At 49.0% G+C, this 18182-nt stretch overlaps 1 protein-coding gene across 3 annotated transcripts in view; it reads left to right on the plus strand.

Annotated features, from left to right (window-relative positions):
• sptan1 (spectrin alpha, non-erythrocytic 1) overlaps window positions 1-18182 on the plus strand; it is a 162225-nt gene that overhangs the window by 106746 nt on the left and 37297 nt on the right. For 2 of the 3 annotated variants that reach the window (XM_079525073.1, XM_079525075.1), the window contains 10 exons: window positions 602-783; window positions 1856-1955; window positions 2364-2561; window positions 3076-3222; window positions 5191-5294; window positions 5713-5875; window positions 6800-6814; window positions 14020-14151; window positions 15243-15380; window positions 15861-15965. In XM_079525073.1, coding sequence (XP_079381199.1) covers window positions 602-783; window positions 1856-1955; window positions 2364-2561; window positions 3076-3222; window positions 5191-5294; window positions 5713-5875; window positions 6800-6814; window positions 14020-14151; window positions 15243-15380; window positions 15861-15965 — 1284 coding nt within the window. The remainder of the gene's footprint in view (window positions 1-601; window positions 784-1855; window positions 1956-2363; window positions 2562-3075; window positions 3223-5190; window positions 5295-5712; window positions 5876-6799; window positions 6815-14019; window positions 14152-15242; window positions 15381-15860; window positions 15966-18182) is intronic. The other variant, XM_079525074.1, reaches the window with a different exon arrangement.

An 18182-nucleotide genomic window follows, 5' to 3' on the forward strand; every position in this document is an offset into this window, starting at 1 on the left:
TGTAACCCGGGTGCTGTGAATAGGTGAACTATAGTAACCTCTATGTAACCCAGGTGCTGTAGGTGAACTATAGTAACCTTTATGTAACCCAGGTGCTGTAGGTGAACCATAGTAACCTGTCTGTAACCCGGGTGCTGTAGGTGAACCATAGTAACCTGTCTGTAACCCTGGTGCTGTAGGTGAACCATAGTAACCTTTATGTAACCCTGGTGCTGTAGGTGAACCATAGTAACCTGTCTGTAACCCTGGTGCTGTAGGTGAACCATAGTAACCTTTATGTAACCCTGGTGCTGTAGGTGAACCATAGTAACCTTTATGTAACCCTGGTGCTGTAGGTGAACCATAGTAACCTTTATGTAACCCGGATGCTGTAGGTGAACTATAGTAATCTTTATGTAACCCGGGTGCTGTAGGTGAACCATAGTAACCTGGGTGCTGTAGGTGAACTATAGTAACCTTTATGTAACCCTGGTGCTGTAGGTGAACTATAGTAACCTTTATGTAACCCTGGTGCTGTAGGTGAACCATAGTAACCTTTATGTAACCCTGGTGCTGTAGGTGAACTATAGTAACCTGTCTGTAACCCGGGTGCTGTGAATAGGTGAACTCTCTGGGGGAGACAGCAGAGCGTCTCATCCAATCACATCCCGAGGCTGTGGACGACATCCAGGAGAAGTGCACGGAGCTGAACGCGGCGTGGAGCGCTCTGGTTGGACGAGCCGACCAGAGGAAGGACAAGCTGGGCAACTCCCACGACCTGCAGCGCTTCCTGTCCGACTTCAGGTGAGACACGCCCACTTCCTGTTCCAGGTCCTGGGGAGGTTAGGGTTAGAGAGAGAGAGAGAGAGAGAGCGAGATACAGAGACAGACAGACAGAGAGAGAGCGAGAGAGCGAGATACAGAGACAGACAGAGAGAGACAGAGACACAGAGAGAGAGAGAGAGAGAGAGAGACAGAGACAGACAGAGAGAGAGAGAGAGAGAGAGAGATAGACAGAGATACAGAGAGAGAGAGAGAGACAGAGACACAGAGATACAGAGAGAGAGAGAGACAGAGATACAGAGAGAGAGAGAGACAGAGAGAGACAGACATACAGAGAGAGACAGACATACAGAGAGAGAGAGAGAGAGAGAGAGAGAGAGAGACAGAGACAGAGACAGACAGAGAGAGAGAGAGAGAGAGAGAAATGTAATAATAATGATGTAATGATATAATGTGGTTTAACAACGTTCAGCCGGGCTGACGGTGAGTGTGTGCTAAATGAGAGTGTTTGCTAAATGAGAGTGTGTGCTAAATGAGAGTGTGTGCTAAATGCTTCCGTTGTTAACTGTTGCTTTATTCATCATTCCACAGAAATGTATTTATTATTGGTTCTATTCCTCCACAGAGACCTGATGTCATGGATCAATGTATTTATTATTGGTTCTATTCCTCCACAGAGACCTGATGTCATGGATCAATGTATTTATTATTGGTTCTATTCCTCCACAGAGACCTGATGTCATGGATCAATGTATTTATTATTGGTTCTATTCCTCCACAGAGACCTGATGTCATGGATCAATGTATTTATTATTGGTTCTATTCCTCCACAGAGACCTGATGTCATGGATCAATGTATTTATTATTGGTTCTATTCCTCCACAGAGACCTGATGTCATGGATCAATGTATTTATTATTGGTTCTATTCCTCCACAGAGACCTGATGTCATGGATCAATGTATTTATTATTGGTTCTATTCCTCCACAGAGACCTGATGTCATGGATCAATGTATTTATTATTGGTTCTATTCCTCCACAGAGACCTGATGTCATGGATCAATGTATTTATTATTGGTTCTATTCCTCCACAGAGACCTGATGTCATGGATCAATGGCATTCGAGGACTGGTGTCGTCTGAGGAACTGGCCAAGGACGTGACTGGAGCTGAGGCGCTTCTAGAGAGACACCAGGTGAGGATTCTATAGACACCAGGTGAGGATTCTATAGACACCAGGTGAGGATTCTATAGAGAGACCAGGTGAGGATTCTATAGACACCAGGTGAGGATTCTATAGACACCAGGTGAGGATTCTATAGACACCAGGTGAGGATTCTATAGAGCATGGGTTCCCAAAGTGGGGTACTTGAGGGAGTTCCAAGGTGTACATACTGTAGCTCAATTAGACATAGTTAGGAACCAAATGGACCCTTATGGGTCTGTAACTCTGAGAGTGTACAAATGGAACCAAACGGAAAAGCTGGAAGCTGCACGATGGCAGCCCCTCAGTCAAGTCTGGTCACATATCTCTCTCTCTCTCTCCCCCCCCCCCCCCCCTCCTCCTCTCTCTTCCCCCCCCCCCCCCCCCCTCCTCCTCTAGGAGCACCGTACGGAGATTGACGCACGCTCCGGGACCTTCCAGGCGTTCGAGCAGTTCGGCCAGCAGCTCCTGGCTCGCGGCCACTACGCTAGTCCAGAGATCCAGCAGAAGCTGGAGGCTCTGGACCAGGAGAGGGCCGACCTGGAGAAGGCCTGGGTCCAGAGACGCATGATGCTGGACCAGTGTCTGGAGCTGCAGGTGTGTACCAGTACAGGGTTTCTCTCTCCGTGACATCCAGAAATACAACATGTGAGAAGCTCTAGTGCTAGTTGGACTCCTAACCCGCCGTGCGTACAGACAGTGTATCCTAACCCGCCGTGCGTACAGACAGTGTATCCTAACCCGCCGTGCGTACAGACAGTGTATCCTAACCCGCCGTGCGTACAGACAGTGTATCCTAACCCGCCGTGCGTACAGACAGTGTATCCTAACCCGCCGTGCGTACAGACAGAGTGTCGTCGTAAATGTATAGTTTATATGTATAGTTTCATGATATAGAGATTCCACTGTTACGTTCTTAGCTTACGCATGTTTCATGATAACTACTTGTTATATATGTGATGTATTGCCATTCTTTTTGTTCTTGCTTAATGTAAGTTGCTCTGGATTAAGAGCGTCTGATAAATGACTACATTGTACAGTGTCGGAGCTGTTTGTAAAAGTGTGTGTGTGTGTGGCTACGTGCGTTGCGTGCGTTGCGTGTGTGTCTCAGCTCTTCAACAGGGACTGTGAGCAGGCAGAGAACTGGATGGCCGCCCGTGAAGCCTTCCTGGTCAGCGACGATAAGGGAGACTCTCTGGACAGCGTGGAGGCCCTGATCAAGAAGCATGAGGACTTCGACAAGGCCATCAACGTCCAGGTCTCCTGAATGGTTTTCATTTAGTTTTAGTCACATTTGAGTCACCTGGAATGTCTTAGTGTTGGACTAGTTTTAGTCGACTAAATGTCATAAGATAAAATGTATTTTGGCGGGCCTTGATGCCGTCGTAATGACTGTTTTTACACTTGCTGGAAATAGCCGATCTACAATGACTTATACTGGATCTCTTCTCCACTAGTCCCTTCCTGACATTTTAGTCTAGTTTTTATTTGTCGACGAAATTGGCAGTATATTTAGTCTTAGTTTTAGTCATCATAGCTTAGTTTTAATTTAGTTTCCATTCGTTTTCGTCAGTGGAAAAAGGTAGTCGACGAACATTTTAGTTTCGTCTTAGTTTTAGTCGATGAAAACAACATTAAACTTTTTCTCTGCCATCTAGGTTCATAAACGTAGCTAGGCTATCGGTACTAGAGTTCTCATCGGGCCTGAAAATTAAGGTCCGGCCCTACCCTACCCTAACTGGGTCGGCCCTACCCTAACTGGGTCGGCCCGAGGCTCGGCCCTACCCTACCCTAACTGGGTCGGCCCTACCCTACCCTAACTGGTTCGGCCCGAGGCTCGGCCCTACCCTACCCTAACTGGGTCGGCCCGAGGCTCGGCCCTACCCTACCCTAACTGGGTCGGCCCTACCCTACCCTAACTGGGTCGGCCCGAGGCTCGGCCCTACCCTACCCTAACTGGGTCGGCCCGAGGCTCGGCCCTACCCTACCCTAACTGGGTCGGCCCGAGGCTCGGCCCTACCCTACCCTAACTGGGTCGGCCCGAGGCTCGGCCCTACCCTAACTGGCTCGGCCCGACCCTAAAAATTACCATAATGTTAGGCCTGAAAACCCGAAAAGGCCTCAGTGAAAAAAAGGAAAAAGAAAACCGTGGATCAATTCAAATGTTATTGAGACGAGTGTGTCAGAGAACGGACTAATAGTCGCCGAAATAAAGGATTTATGTAACTCACGTTAATTGGCTCATAATGTTCCATTTCCAACATTCTAATGGTTTCCAGCAATTTCCAGGTGAGTAAACATCTTTGAATCAAAGTAGCAGCGATCCTCTGAAGTGACGCGGTTAATATGTCCAATACTGTCCCGTTAACAAAGTGCAACTTTTTCATCATTCACTGTTGGCTGACGTTGTGCAACAGTCCAGAACAGAGCTATACAATACTATGACAACTGTCAACTTGGCTATAATCTACTAGGTTACTGTATAGTTTACAGTAACCTAGTAGATTATACCTAGTCATTGCCTCTCAAACCCACATACCAGCGTAATGTGCGTTGCCGAACCAAAAGAACAGACATACAAACAATCAACATGCCGCTCGATTGCATGTCGACAGCTTGCAGATCTTTTATTTTGGGCAGTGGGCACAACGAGGCGCGCTGCGCTACGATGGGGAAACTAAATAGCTGCAGCCTACAGCGAGCTGCGCTACGATGGGGAAACTAAATAGCTGCAGCCTACAGCGAGCTGCGATACGATTTGTAAACCAAATAGCTGTAGCCTACAGTGGACTGTATCACTGCTTGGTCATCATGTAACTATATTATGTGTATGCAGTGAACATTAACATTAGCGCTTTCATATTTATATGGAGAATTTACCGTGGTGACGTTGATTAGGTCATTTAGGTTATTCGAGACAGCAGTGTCTCGTTAAGCCCCGACGTTTCCAAAACGAGCTATTGCGGATGAATCGATGGTCTTTAAGCATATGGCAAGTTAACTTAAGTTATAGTTGATGCTGAGCACTAAGCAGCTCATTTGCTATATGTTTAAAAAATAGCAGATCTACAAGCTCATAGCGCGGCACCGAGTGCCGCGCTACAAGCTTTTTGCTATTTTCCAACAGATAAAGTTTAAAATAATGGTTCAAGTGGTTAAAAGCTATAATGTGACACAGATGCGTCCTCAGGTCTGAATGGGGCTAAACAAAGTGTGTGTCCTTCAGGAGGAGAAGATCGCAGCGCTGCAGTCGTTCGCAGACCAGCTGATCGGAGCCGACCACTACGCCAAGCCCGACATTTACAACCGCCGCAACGAAGTGCTGGACAGGTACGGAACATTCACGTCCGAGTGTGCTACCCTGTGGAACGCCACAGCTACCCTAGGCTCTCTCTAGTCAAACAGAACTCGTATATAAATTCTGCTATGCTCTCTCTAGTCACACAGTTCATATACAAGTAAGACGCGCAAACGCGGGAAGCGAACGCAGCTCGTAAATTGCAATAACAACAATTAGAATAAATTACGTACTTTTTTAAGGTTTTTTTAAGTTCCCTTTTTTTAAATGTTTTTTAAGTTTGTGTGTGTGTTTTTTGTGTGTGATACAGCTGCGCCCTCTGGTGGCGGGCGGGTGGTGTTACAGCGTGACACACACACACACACACAGACAGACATGTTCTGCTAGGTCTCATAGTTAATGCTCACTGCGTTCGCAATAAATGCCGCTATGCTCTCTTGTCACACGTAGGTGGCGCCGTCTGAAGGCGCAGATGATCGAGAAGCGCTCCAAGCTGGGCGAGTCTCAGACGCTGCAGCAGTTCAGTCGAGACGTGGACGAGATCGAGGCGTGGATCAGTGAGAAGCTGCAGACGGCCACGGACGAGTCCTACAAAGACCCCACCAACATCCAGGTACCCCTAATACCCCCCAAACCCCCTAATACCCCCCAAACCCCCTAATACCCCCCTACAACACCCTCTAATACCCCTACAATACCTCTTATCCCTACGAGCCAAGTAACCACAGTATACCGCTAATCAACTTACAAATTACATATACATATATACAACTTACATATACATACATGTATATGTGTAATCTGAAACCTATCTTTATTACGTCACCATTGCGAGCCAGAGATGTTTTACGGAGAGGCTGAGATTTGAGAGTTTGTAGCGGTCGACAGGCACTCGACAGAGTGCAGTTCTAGTTAAGATATGTTTCAGATTACATACAGACATTACCTTTAGTAGTAGACATTACCTTTTATCCACCCGACACTGAAACATATCCTAATTACGTCACCATCGACAGCCAGTATATATACCTAAAACCACGCGTACTGTACATACATACGTCCAGCCGACCACAACACTCTGTTTGGGCAAGTAATACATGTGATAATAACTGTACTGTAGCCCCCCCCCCCCCTCTCTTAGCCTGGTTAATAAACCAGACCGAATCAGCCGTTGGCAAAAAAAAAATTGCCTGCCAGCGGATTAGGGTCTGGCGAGGCTCAGTAGCACGCCTCTTTCCTACAACCGAGAACAGGTCGGGCCAATCGGGACACGGTATGCAATATGGGCGGGCTTTGGTACAGTGACGTTCAATGCTTGAGACCTTTGACTGACAGTAGCTCTGACCAATTGCGTCAAAGAGAAAATGTTTGAACCCGCCCCCCGGGAAATGAAATCCAAGTGGAGCCAGCCCAGACTAATATACCGCGACAGTGTTGTGTGATATTAGTCTGGCTTATTAGCCAGGCTACCCCTCTCTGTCTCTATAATGTTTATTATTACTCTAGACTGAATCTGTCTTGTTTTATCTCTTCCTAGCTGTCCAAGCTGTTGGTAAGTTGGAGTAGTGTTAACCAGCTAACTAACCCGTCCCCAAATGTTCCTGTCACACCCGTGTGTGTGTGTGTGTGTGTGTCTTGGCTTCTTGTTTTTAGACCCTCGGTAGACCTAACCTGACTCCGCCAGATGGTGGCAGTATTGAGTTCACCGGTTCCCTCCTCCTACCTCCATCTGGTCTCTCTCTCGAGCAGAAACCGGAAACAGCGGGACAACAATCTGATATTAAAGCAGAAATAACTTCGAGTTTGTAGTTCTGTTAGGTTGTAGTCCTGTTAGAGTTGTAGTCCTGTTAGAGTTGTAGTTCTGTTAGGTTGTGTTTACATTAGAGTTGTAGTCCTGTTAGAGTTGTAGTCCTGTTAGGTTGTGTTTACATTAGAGTTGTAGTTCTGTTAGGTTGTGTTTACATTAGAGTTGTAGTCCTGTTAGGTTGTGTTTACATTAGAGTTGTAGTCCTGTTAGGTTGTGTTTACATTAGAGTTGTAGTCCTGTTAGGTTGTGTTTACATTAGAGTTGTAGTCCTGTTAGGTTGTGTTTACATTAGAGTTGTAGTCCTGTTGGATGTGTTTACATTAGAGTTGTAGTCCTGTTAGAGTTGTAGTTCTGTTAGGTTGTGTTTACATTAGAGTTGTAGTCCTGTTAGAGTTGTAGTTCTGTTAGGTTGTGTTTACATTAGAGTTGTAGTCCTGTTAGAGTTGTAGTTCTGTTAGGTTGTGTTTACATTAGAGTTGTAGTCCTGTTAGGTTGTGTTTACATTGCGCTGCGGCAGCAGCTTCAATACGTCATAAGTCTCGTGTTGATCCCGCCTCTAGCGGCTGCATACGGCCACGTATCGCTCCTCTAGCGGCTATCGCTCCTCCTCTAGCAGCCGCATACGGCCGCGTATCGCTCCTCTAGCAGCCGCATACGGCCGCGTATCGCTCCTCTAGCAGCCGCATACGGCCGCGTATCGCTCCTCTAGCGGCCGCATACGACCGCATATCGCTCCTCTAGCAGCCGCATACGGCCGCGTATCGCTCCTCTAGCAGCCGCATACGGCCGCATATCGCTCCTCTAGCAGCCGCATACGGCCGCGTATCGCTCCTCTAGCGGCCGCATACGACCGCATATCGCTCCTCTAGCGGCCGCATACGACCGCATATCGCTCCTCTAGCGGCCGCATACGGCCGCGTATCGCTCCTCTAGCGGCTATCGCTCCTCCTCTAGCAGCCGCATACGGCCGCGTATCGCTCCTCTAGCGGCTATCGCTCCTCCTCTAGCAGCCGCATACGGCCGCGTATCGCTCCTCTAGCGGACGCATACGGCCATGTATCGCTCCTCTAGCGGCCGCATACGGCCGCTAGAGTATTGCTCCGGTCAGATTGTGTTCGTCGTCTCTGCCTGACAGAGACCAGATGGGAGCAGGAGGAGGAACTCACTGCTGCCACCATCTGGCAGAGTCAGGTTACGGTAGACCATCCATCCGTCCGTCCATCCATCCATCCATACGTCCGTCCATCCATCCATCCATACGTCCGTCCGTCCATCCATCCATCCATACGTCCATCCATCCATACATCCATACGTCCATCCATCCATACGTCCATCCATCCATACGTCCATCCATACGTCCGTCCGTCCATCCATACATCCATCCATCCATACGTCCATCCATCCATACGTCCTCAGTTTGTCCCTCTATTTCAGCGGTTCCCAAACCTTTTCATGTCAAGGACCCCCAAATTGACACTAATCAGCCCCACCCCCGCGGACCCCCATTTGAAAAACATGTGCCACGGACCCCCATAAGAGAAGATTTTTCTCACCTCTAGCAGTGATTCTCAACCCGTTTAATTGCAAGGATCCTCAGTTTGACATGCATTAGTCTACGGACCCCCATTTAATGGCATTTCTATCTCTGGGACCCCCAATTTAGTATATTGTAAAAATCTATGTTAATTTAACTCTGAGAGTGTACAAATGGAACCAAATGCATTTGTACACTCTCAGAGTTACAGACCCATGAGGGTCCATTTGGTTCCAAACTATCATTTAGCTGGTGGACCCCCTGGAACTCACTCAAGGACCCCTGGGGGTCCCCACACACCACTTTGGGAACCCCTGCTCTAGTTAGGGAAGGTTTGCCAAATCTGTGACCAAATCTGCAACATCAATGTTTACCACTAGCTTCCTTTAACAGACGTGTTCATAGAGGCGTCTACTGTCACCTCTCAATGTGTTCATAGAGGCGTCTACTGTCCCCTCTCAATGTGTTCATAGAGGCGTCTACTGTCACCTCTCAATGTGTTCACAGAGGCGTCTACTGTCACCTCTCAATGTGTTCATAGAGGCGTCTACTGTCCCCTCTCAATGTGTTCATAGAGGCGTCTACTGTCACCTCTCAATGTGTTCACAGAGGCGTCTACTGTCACCTCTCAATGTGTTCATAGAGGAGTCTACTGTCACCTCTCAATGTGTTCATAGAGGCGTCTACTGTCCCCTCTCAATGTGTTCATAGAGGCGTCTACTGTCACCTCTCAATGTGTTCACAGAGGCGTCTACTGTCACCTCTCAATGTGTTCATAGAGGAGTCTACTGTCACCTCTCAATGTGTTCATAGAGGCGTCTACTGTCACCTCTCAATGTGTTCATAGAGGCGTCTACTGTCACCTCTCAATGTGTTCACAGAGGCGTCTACTGTCACCTCTCAATGTGTTCATAGAGGCGTCTACTGTCCCCTCTCAATGTGTTCATAGAGGCGTCTACTGTCACCTCTCAATGTGTTCACAGAGGCGTCTACTGTCACCTCTCAATGTGTTCATAGAGGAGTCTACTGTCACCTCTCAATGTGTTCATAGAGGCGTCTACTGTCCCCTCTCAATGTGTTCATAGAGGAGTCTACTGTCACCTCTCAATGTGTTCACAGAGGCGTCTACTGTCACCTCTCAATGTGTTCATAGAGGCGTCTACTGTCCCCTCTCAATGTGTTCATAGAGGAGTCTACTGTCACCTCTCAATGTGTTCATAGAGGAGTCTACTGTCACCTCTCAATGTGTTCATAGAGGAGTCTACTGTCACCTCTCAATGTGTTCATAGAGGAGTCTACTGTCACCTCTCATTGTGTTCATAGAGGAGTCTACTGTCACCTCTCAATGTGTTCATAGAGGAGTCTACTGTCACCTCTCATTGTGTTCATAGAGGAGTCTACTGTCACCTCTCAATGTGTTCATAGAGGAGTCTACTGTCACCTCTCAATGTGTTCATAGAGGAGTCTACTGTCACCTCTCAATGTGTTCATAGAGGAGTCTACTGTCACCTCTCAATGTGTTCATAGAGGAGTCTACTGTCACCTCTCAATGTGTTCATAGAGGAGTCTACTGTCCCCTCTCAATGTGTTCATAGAGGAGTCTACTGTCACCTCTCAATGTGTTCATAGAGGAGTCTACTGTCACCTCTCAATGTGTTCATAGAGGAGTCTACTGTCACCTCTCAATGTGTTCATAGAGGAGTCTACTGTCACCTCTCAATGTGTTCATTAAGCCCATGTATGGAGATCGCTGATGTCGTCAATATTAGTATATGGATATATATGTCAGAACCTGTTCTGACATATATATCCATATACTGATACCTGTCCATTTAAACTCTAGACGGGCCTGTTGACTGATACCTGTCCATTTAAACTCTAGACGGGCCTGTTGACTGATACCTGTCCATTTAAACTCTAGACGGGCCTGTTGACTGATACCTGTCCATTTAAACTCTAGACGGGCACGTTGACTGATACCTGTCCATTTAAACTCTAGACGGGCCCCAAAGTTATTAGTGCAGCCACGCCCGGCAGCCGGCGAAAACTAGACTCCTCAACAGGCCCGAAAATGAAGGCCCGGCCCTACCTGGGCCCCTCATCAAACCCTGTACACTCGAGATTTACTGCCACCTTTTTTGCACGAAAAATACTCACTGGGCTAAAAAAAACCCAGCCATAGCCACTTCCAAATGTGATGACCTCATCACATTTGTGATGACGGCTATGGACGCATTTTAGCCCAAATTCAGAGGTGATAGTTGGACACGGTTATGAACACATTGAGTGATAGTTGGACACTGTTATGAACACATTGAGTGTGAATAAAGCTATTGGTAAGCATTGATTGGGCACATTGATCACACGTTTGGCTAACCTTCCCTAACTACCCATCAGTTTGTCCAGCTTCTGTTTTGTGGGCTTTTTTCATATAGCCTAGAGTTAATTTGTTTCCATCTTTTTGGTCCAAGTCTACTGTATACGCTCATTGTTTTCTGTGTTTCGTTACTATTGTAGGTCCGTTTTGTGTGTTTTTGTAGATCCGTTTTGTGTGTCTGTAGATCTGTTTTCTGTTATTACATCTGTTTTGACATCACATGCAGATAATTGCTGGTTGTGGCCTTTTTATGTTCTTTATTTGTCTTAGTTTTTTTTGTCTTAGTTTTTTTGTTTCCCCTGAGGTTTGGGTCACCTTATAAAGTTCTGTCAGTGGTTTGGTCACCTCTTAAAGCTGCGTCAGTGGTTTGGTCACCTTATAAAGTTCTGTCAGTGGTTTGGTCACCTCTTAAAGTTGCGTCAGAGGTTTGGGTCACCTTATAAAGTTCTGTCAGTGGTTTGGTCACCTCTTAAAGCTGCGTCAGTGGTTTGGTCACCTTATAAAGTTCTGTCAGTGGTTTGGTCACCTCTTAAAGCTGCATCAGTGGTTTGGTCACCTTATAAAGTTCTGTCAGTGGTTTGGTCACCTCTTAAAGCTGCATCAGTGGTTTGGTCACCTCTTAAAGCTGCATCAGTGGTTTGGTCACCTTATAAAGTTCTGTCAGTGGTTTGGTCACCTCTTAAAGTTGCGTCAGAGGTTTGGGTCACCTTATAAAGTTCTGTCAGTGGTTTGGTCACCTCTTAAAGCTGCGTCAGTGGTTTGGTCACCTTATAAAGTTCTGTCAGTGGTTTGGTCACCTCTTAAAGCTGCATCAGTGGTTTGGTCACCTTATAAAGTTCTGTCAGTGGTTTGGTCTCCTCTTAACGTTGTGTCAGAGGTTTGGTCACCTCTTAAAGTTGTGTCAGAGGTTTGGTCACCTCTTAAAACTGCGTCAGTGGTTTGGTCACCTCTTAAAGCTGCGTCAGTGGTTTGGTCACCTCTTAAAGCTGCGTCAGTGGTTTGGTCACCTTATAAAGTTGCGTCAGAGGTTTGGTCACCTCTTAACGTTGCGTCAGTGGTTTGGTCACCTCTTAACGTTGTGTCAGTGGTTTGGTCACCTCTTAAAGTTGCGTCAGTGGTTTGGTCACCTCTTAAAGTTGCGTCAGTGGTTTGGTCACCTCTTAAAGTTGCGTCAGTGGTTTGGTCACCTCTTAAAGTTGTGTCAGTGGTTTGGTCACCTCTTAAAGTTGTGTCAGAGGTTTGGTCACCTCTTAAAGTTGTGTCAGAGGTTTGGTCACCTCTTAAAGTTGTGTCAGAGGTTTGGTCACATAACATATTACCAAACGAAACACATCAGGGATTTTAGCGGAAACAAGAGCTGGAATTATCCCGTTTACACCATCAGCCCAAATCCAGCCTGGATCATACAGCCACATACAGATTGGAATCCTATTTGTTTAAATAAGTCTACTTTAGTCAATATGAACAGGTCACGTGGAATCCGATTTTTACGAATGTGACTTGAGCCACACTCAGAGGTGGTTTCAGATCCGTCTCAGTCTGAACCAGTGCTCATTTTGTTGACTAAGACTAAAGGCTAAGTCGACGGTTTTTCAGAATACTAAATGGTGTGTTATTCAAAAGACTAAGACTAAATATTGTGGAGAAAATGAACACTGGTCTGAACGCAGTGACCTGATCTAAACCAGATTCACTGGTCTGAACACAGTGACCTGATCTAAACCAGATTCACTGGGTCTGAACACAGTGACCTGATCTAAACCAGATTCACTGGGTCTGAACACAGTGACCTGATCTAAACCAGATTCACTGGTCTGAACGCAGTGACCTGATCTAAACCAGATTCACTGGGTCTGAACACAGTGACCTGATTTAAACCAGATTCACTGACAGTCTGAACACAGTGACCTGATCTAAACCAGATTCACTGACAGTCTGAACACAGTGACCTGATTTAAACCAGATTCACTGACAGTCTGAACACAGTGACCTGATTTAAACCAGATTCACTGACAGTCTGAACACAGTGACCTGATTTAAACCAGATTCACTGTGACAGTCTGAACACACACTTGGCAGATGGAGTGCGAACGGTTGGTCCAAAAGATCAGAATCGAGAAATAAATCAGATTTGAATCTTATTTGACTGGATGTGAGAGACCGCAGCCTAAATGGAGCCTCGGAGCTGAACTCATGGGCGGTTCTCAGCGTGCCACACAAATTATCACCATTAACACATTTATTTTGTGTTTTAGTGTTAAAATTTGTATTTCTGTTTTGCCTTGTAGGCTACGTGATCACAGACAGATATGACGAATAACTTAATTGTTAATTATTGAAGTTTTTGTCTTTTCCAAAAAATGTTACAAAATAGTTGATTTACAAGCTGTTAGATCTGCAATTTCTTTCTTCTCAAATCATTTGCGATTTGGGGCGATGGTGTAACGACCGAGACGGGCCTGACGTTGAAGCGATTTTTAAAGTGACCCATTCCTCCTGTAGGTGGCGCTGCGCTCCGTTCAGCCATTCTGTGGTTCTCACCTGTCTGTGAAAATGTGTGACGTCACTTCCTTGTCTTTTGTGTCCTTTGTTTGTTGTCATCGCCACAGTATTACATTGTGTCCTTTGTGTGTTATGTGTCATCGCCATCATTTAGCTGCATGGGGACCACCTGGAACCCCCTCAAGGACCACTGGTGGTCCCCGGACCACCTGGAACCCCCTCGAGGACCCCTGGTGGTCCCCGGACCACCTGGAACCCCCTCGAGGACCCCTGGTGGTCCCCGGACCACCTGGAACCCCCTCGAGGACCCCTGGTGGTCCCCGGACCACCGGTTGAGAACCACTGGTTTAAATTAACCCAAAGCTTCCTGTCTGTCTCACCCCCGTGTCCATGTGACTTCCTTCCTGTCTCACCCCCGTGTCCATGTGACTTCCTGTCTGTCTCACCCCCGTGTCCATGTGACTTCCTGTCTGTCTCACCCCCGTGTCCATGTGACTTCCTGCCTGTCTCACCCCTGTGTCATGTGACTTCCTGTAGAGCAAGCATCAGAAGCACCAGGCGTTCGAGGCGGAGCTTCACGCCAACGCGGACCGCATCCGCGGCGTCATCGACACGGGCAACGCCCTGATCCAGAGGGGAGCCTGCGCTGGGAGCGAGGACGCTGTCAAGGTACGGTACTGACACAACTTATCATCCATTCCCTTCATCCCGTCTTCAACCGCTTATCCGTAGTCTGGTCGCGGGGGGCAACAGCTCCGCCAGAGAGCCCTCCCTCCCTCTCCAGAGCAACATTAGTTACTTCCTCCTGGGGGATCCCGAGACGTTCCAAGGCCAGTGAGTCGATGCGTTTCCTCCATCTGGTTCTGGGTCTTCCCCGGGGTCTCCTCCCAGTGGAGATATAATCCATCTGGTCCTTGGTCTGCCCCGGGGTCTCCTCCCAGTGGAGATATAATCCATCTGGTCCTTGGTCTGCCCCGGGGTCTCCTCCCAGTGGAGATATAATCCATCTGGTCCTTGGTCTGCCCCGGGGTCTCCTCCCAGTGGAGATATAATCCATCTGGTCCTTGGTCTGCCCCGGGGTCTCCTCCCAGTGGAGATATAATCCATCTGGTCCTTGGTCTGCCCCGGGGTCTCCTCCCAGTGGAGATATAATCCATCTGGTCCTTGGTCTGCCCCGGGGTCTCCTCCCAGTGGAGATATAATCCATCTGGTCCTTGGTCTGCCCCGGGGTCTCCTCCCAGTGGAGATATAATCCATCTGGTCCTTGGTCTGCCCCGGGGTCTCCTCCCAGTGGAGATATAATCCATCTGGTCCTTGGTCTGCCCCGGGGTCTCCTCCCAGTGGAGATATAATCCATCTGGTCCTTGGTCTGCCCCGGGGTCTCCTCCCAGTGGAGATATAATCCATCTGGTCCTTGGTCTGCCCCGGGGTCTCCTCCCAGTGGAGATATAATCCATCTGGTCCTTGGTCTGCCCCGGGGTCTCCTCCCAGTGGAGATATAATCCATCTGGTCCTTGGTCTGCCCCGGGGTCTCCTCCCAGTGGAGATATAATCCATCTGGTCCTTGGTCTGCCCCGGGGTCTCCTCCCAGTGGAGATATAATCCATCTGGTCCTTGGTCTGCCCCGGGGTCTCCTCCCAGTGGAGATATAATCCATCTGGTCCTTGGTCTGCCCCGGGGTCTCCTCCCATCAAGGCCGTCCCATCCCTAATGACCAGTGTGTTGTGTTGTGTTGTGTTGTGTTGTGTTGTGTTGTGCAGGCTCGACTCGCTGCCCTGGACGAGCAGTGGCATTTCCTGGTCAACAAGTCTGCGGAGAAGAGCCAGAAGCTGAAGGAGGCGAACAAGCAGCAGAACTTCAACACCGGCATCAAGGACTTTGACTTCTGGCTGTCCGAGGTGAGTAAGACCCCCGTTGGTCTGGCATCAAGGACTTTGAGGACGACAGTTTTCAGAAAAAAACTAAGTTTCTATGTCTGTGGTGCTCAACCTTTTTCATGTCAAGGACCCCTAGAATTATTTGTTATATATTATTATTATTTGTCTGCCGACTGCCATCTGAAAATATGTAGTTCCAGGGACCCCCCCCCCCCCCCCCCCCCCCCCACCCAGAAGCACATATTTGAGTTAAAAACGCTGGCTCTTAACTTTCTTTTTTAAATAGCAGATCTACAAGCTCATAGCGCGGCACTCGGTGGCACGCTATGAGCTTGTAGATCTGCTATTTTTCAACAGCTAAAGTATAACATAATGCTTAAAACACAAACAGGGTTCCCGCCCAGACTGGGTTAAGACCACCGTTGAATCTGACATCAAGGATTTTAACTATGATCACCAGTTTGATGTTTCTATGTTGTAATAACGCCTGTCGTCCTCTAGGTGGAAGCGCTTCTGGCCTCTGAAGATTATGGCAAAGATCTGGCGTCGGTGAACAACCTTCTGAAGAAACACCAGCTGCTGGAAGCAGACATCTCTGCTCACGAGGTACCCTGACAGTACCCCGAGGTACCCTAACGGTACACCGAGGTACCCTAACAGTTTTATCTCTGCTCACGAGGTACCCTGACAGTACCCTGAGGTACCCTAACGGTACACCGAGGTACCCTAACAGTTTTATCTCTGCTCACGAGGTACCCTGACAGTACCCTGAGGTACCCTAACGGTACCCCGAGGTACCCTAACAGTTGTATCTCTGCTCACGAGGTACCCTAACAGTACCCTGAGGTACCCTAACGGTACCACCAGGTACCCTAACGGTACCCTGAGGTACCCTAACAGTTTTATCTCTGCTCACGAGGTACCCTGACAGTACCCTGAGGTACCCTAACGGTACCACCAGGTACCCTAACGGTACCCCGAGGTACCCTAACAGTTTTATCTCTGCTCACGAGGTACCCTGACAGTACCCTGAGGTACCCTAACGGTACCACCAGGTACCCTAACGGTACCCCGAGGTACCCTAACAGTTTTATCTCTGCTCACGAGGTACCCTAACAGTTTTCTGAAAATAAAAATAATAATAATAAAACGTCTCAATCCGCCCGCCACAACATTCAGAAAAGGTACATCTGACGTCAACGGGCGGGGAATGTGTTTTTAAACGTTGGTTTGGGTGCTGATGATCGCATCGAGGATTGTTTTTCTGCCATCTACGAACATATTCGGACCCCCTACTAGGCTAGGGTACGGCAGGAACCCAGCGCTGCCCCATCTGGCGGAGTCAGGTTATACGTCCCCACCAGCTATGGGATTTTAAATCCAGCTCCGTCGAGCCTCCATTATAACAGGATTTTCAAGGTGCTGTATCTCTAAAGCTTGGAGCTGTCCATGGAGCGCTGTCCATGGAGCGCTGTCCATGGCGAGGGTTAGGGGTTAGCGCTGTCCATGGAGCGCTGTCCATGGCGAGGGTTAGGGGTTAGCGCTGTCCATGGAGCGCTGTCCATGGCGAGGGTTAGGGGTTAGCGCTGTCCATGGAGCGCTGTCCATGGAGCGCTGTCCATGGCGAGGGTTAGGGGTTAGCGCTGTCCATGGAGCGCTGTCCATGGAGCGCTGTCCATGGAGCGCTGTCCATGGAGCGCTGTCCATGGCGAGGGTTAGGGGTTAGCGCTGTCCATGGCGAGGGTTAGGGGTTAGCGCTGTCCATGGAGAGGGTTAGGGGTTAGCGCTGTCCATGGAGCGCTGTCCATGGCGAGGGTTAGGGGTTAGCGCTGTCCATGGAGCGCTGTCCATGGCGAGGGTTAGGGGTTAGCGCTGTCCATGGTTAGGGTTAGGGGTTAGCGCTGTCCATGGAGCGCTGTCCATGGAGCGCTGTCCATGGAGCGCTGTCCATGGCGAGGGTTAGGGGTTAGCGCTGTCCATGGCGAGGGTTAGGGGTTAGCGCTGTCCATGGAGAGGGTTAGGGGTTAGCGCTGTCCATGGAGCGCTGTCCATGGCGAGGGTTAGGGGTTAGCGCTGTCCATGGCGAGGGTTAGGGGTTAGCGCTGTCCATGGCGAGGGTTAGGGGTTAGCGCTGTCCTTGGAGCGCTGTCCATGGCGAGGGTTAGGGGTTAGCGCTGTCCATGGAGCGCTGTCCATGGCGAGGGTTAGGGGTTAGCGCTGTCCATGGAGCGCTGTCCATGGCGAGGGTTAGGGGTTAGCGCTGTCCATGGAGCGCTGTCCATGGAGCGCTGTCCATGGCGAGGGTTAGGGGTTAGCGCTGTCCATGGCGAGGGTTAGGGGTTAGCGCTGTCCATGGAGAGGGTTAGGGGTTAGCGCTGTCCATGGAGCGCTGTCCATGGCGAGGGTTAGGGGTTAGCGCTGTCCATGGAGCGCTGTCCATGGAGCGCTGTCCATGGCGAGGGTTAGGGGTTAGCGCTGTCCATGGAGCGCTGTCCATGGCGAGGGTTAGGGGTTAGCGCTGTCCATGGAGAGGGTTAGGGGTTAGCGCTGTCCATGGAGCGCTGTCCATGGAGCGCTGTCCATGGCGAGGGTTAGGGGTTAGCGCTGTCCATGGCGAGGGTTAGGGGTTAGCGCTGTCCATGGAGCGCTGTCCATGGAGCGCTGTCCATGGCGAGGGTTAGGGGTTAGCGCTGTCCTTGGAGCGCTGTCCATGGCGAGGGTTAGGGGTTAGCGCTGTCCATGGCGAGGGTTAGGGGTTAGCGCTGTCCATGGAGCGCTGTCCATGGCGAGGGTTAGGGGTTAGCGCTGTCCATGGAGCGCTGT

Source organism: Electrona antarctica, assembly GCF_951216825.1.
Source record: "Electrona antarctica genome assembly, chromosome: 16".
Taxonomy (NCBI): domain Eukaryota; kingdom Metazoa; phylum Chordata; class Actinopteri; order Myctophiformes; family Myctophidae; genus Electrona; species Electrona antarctica.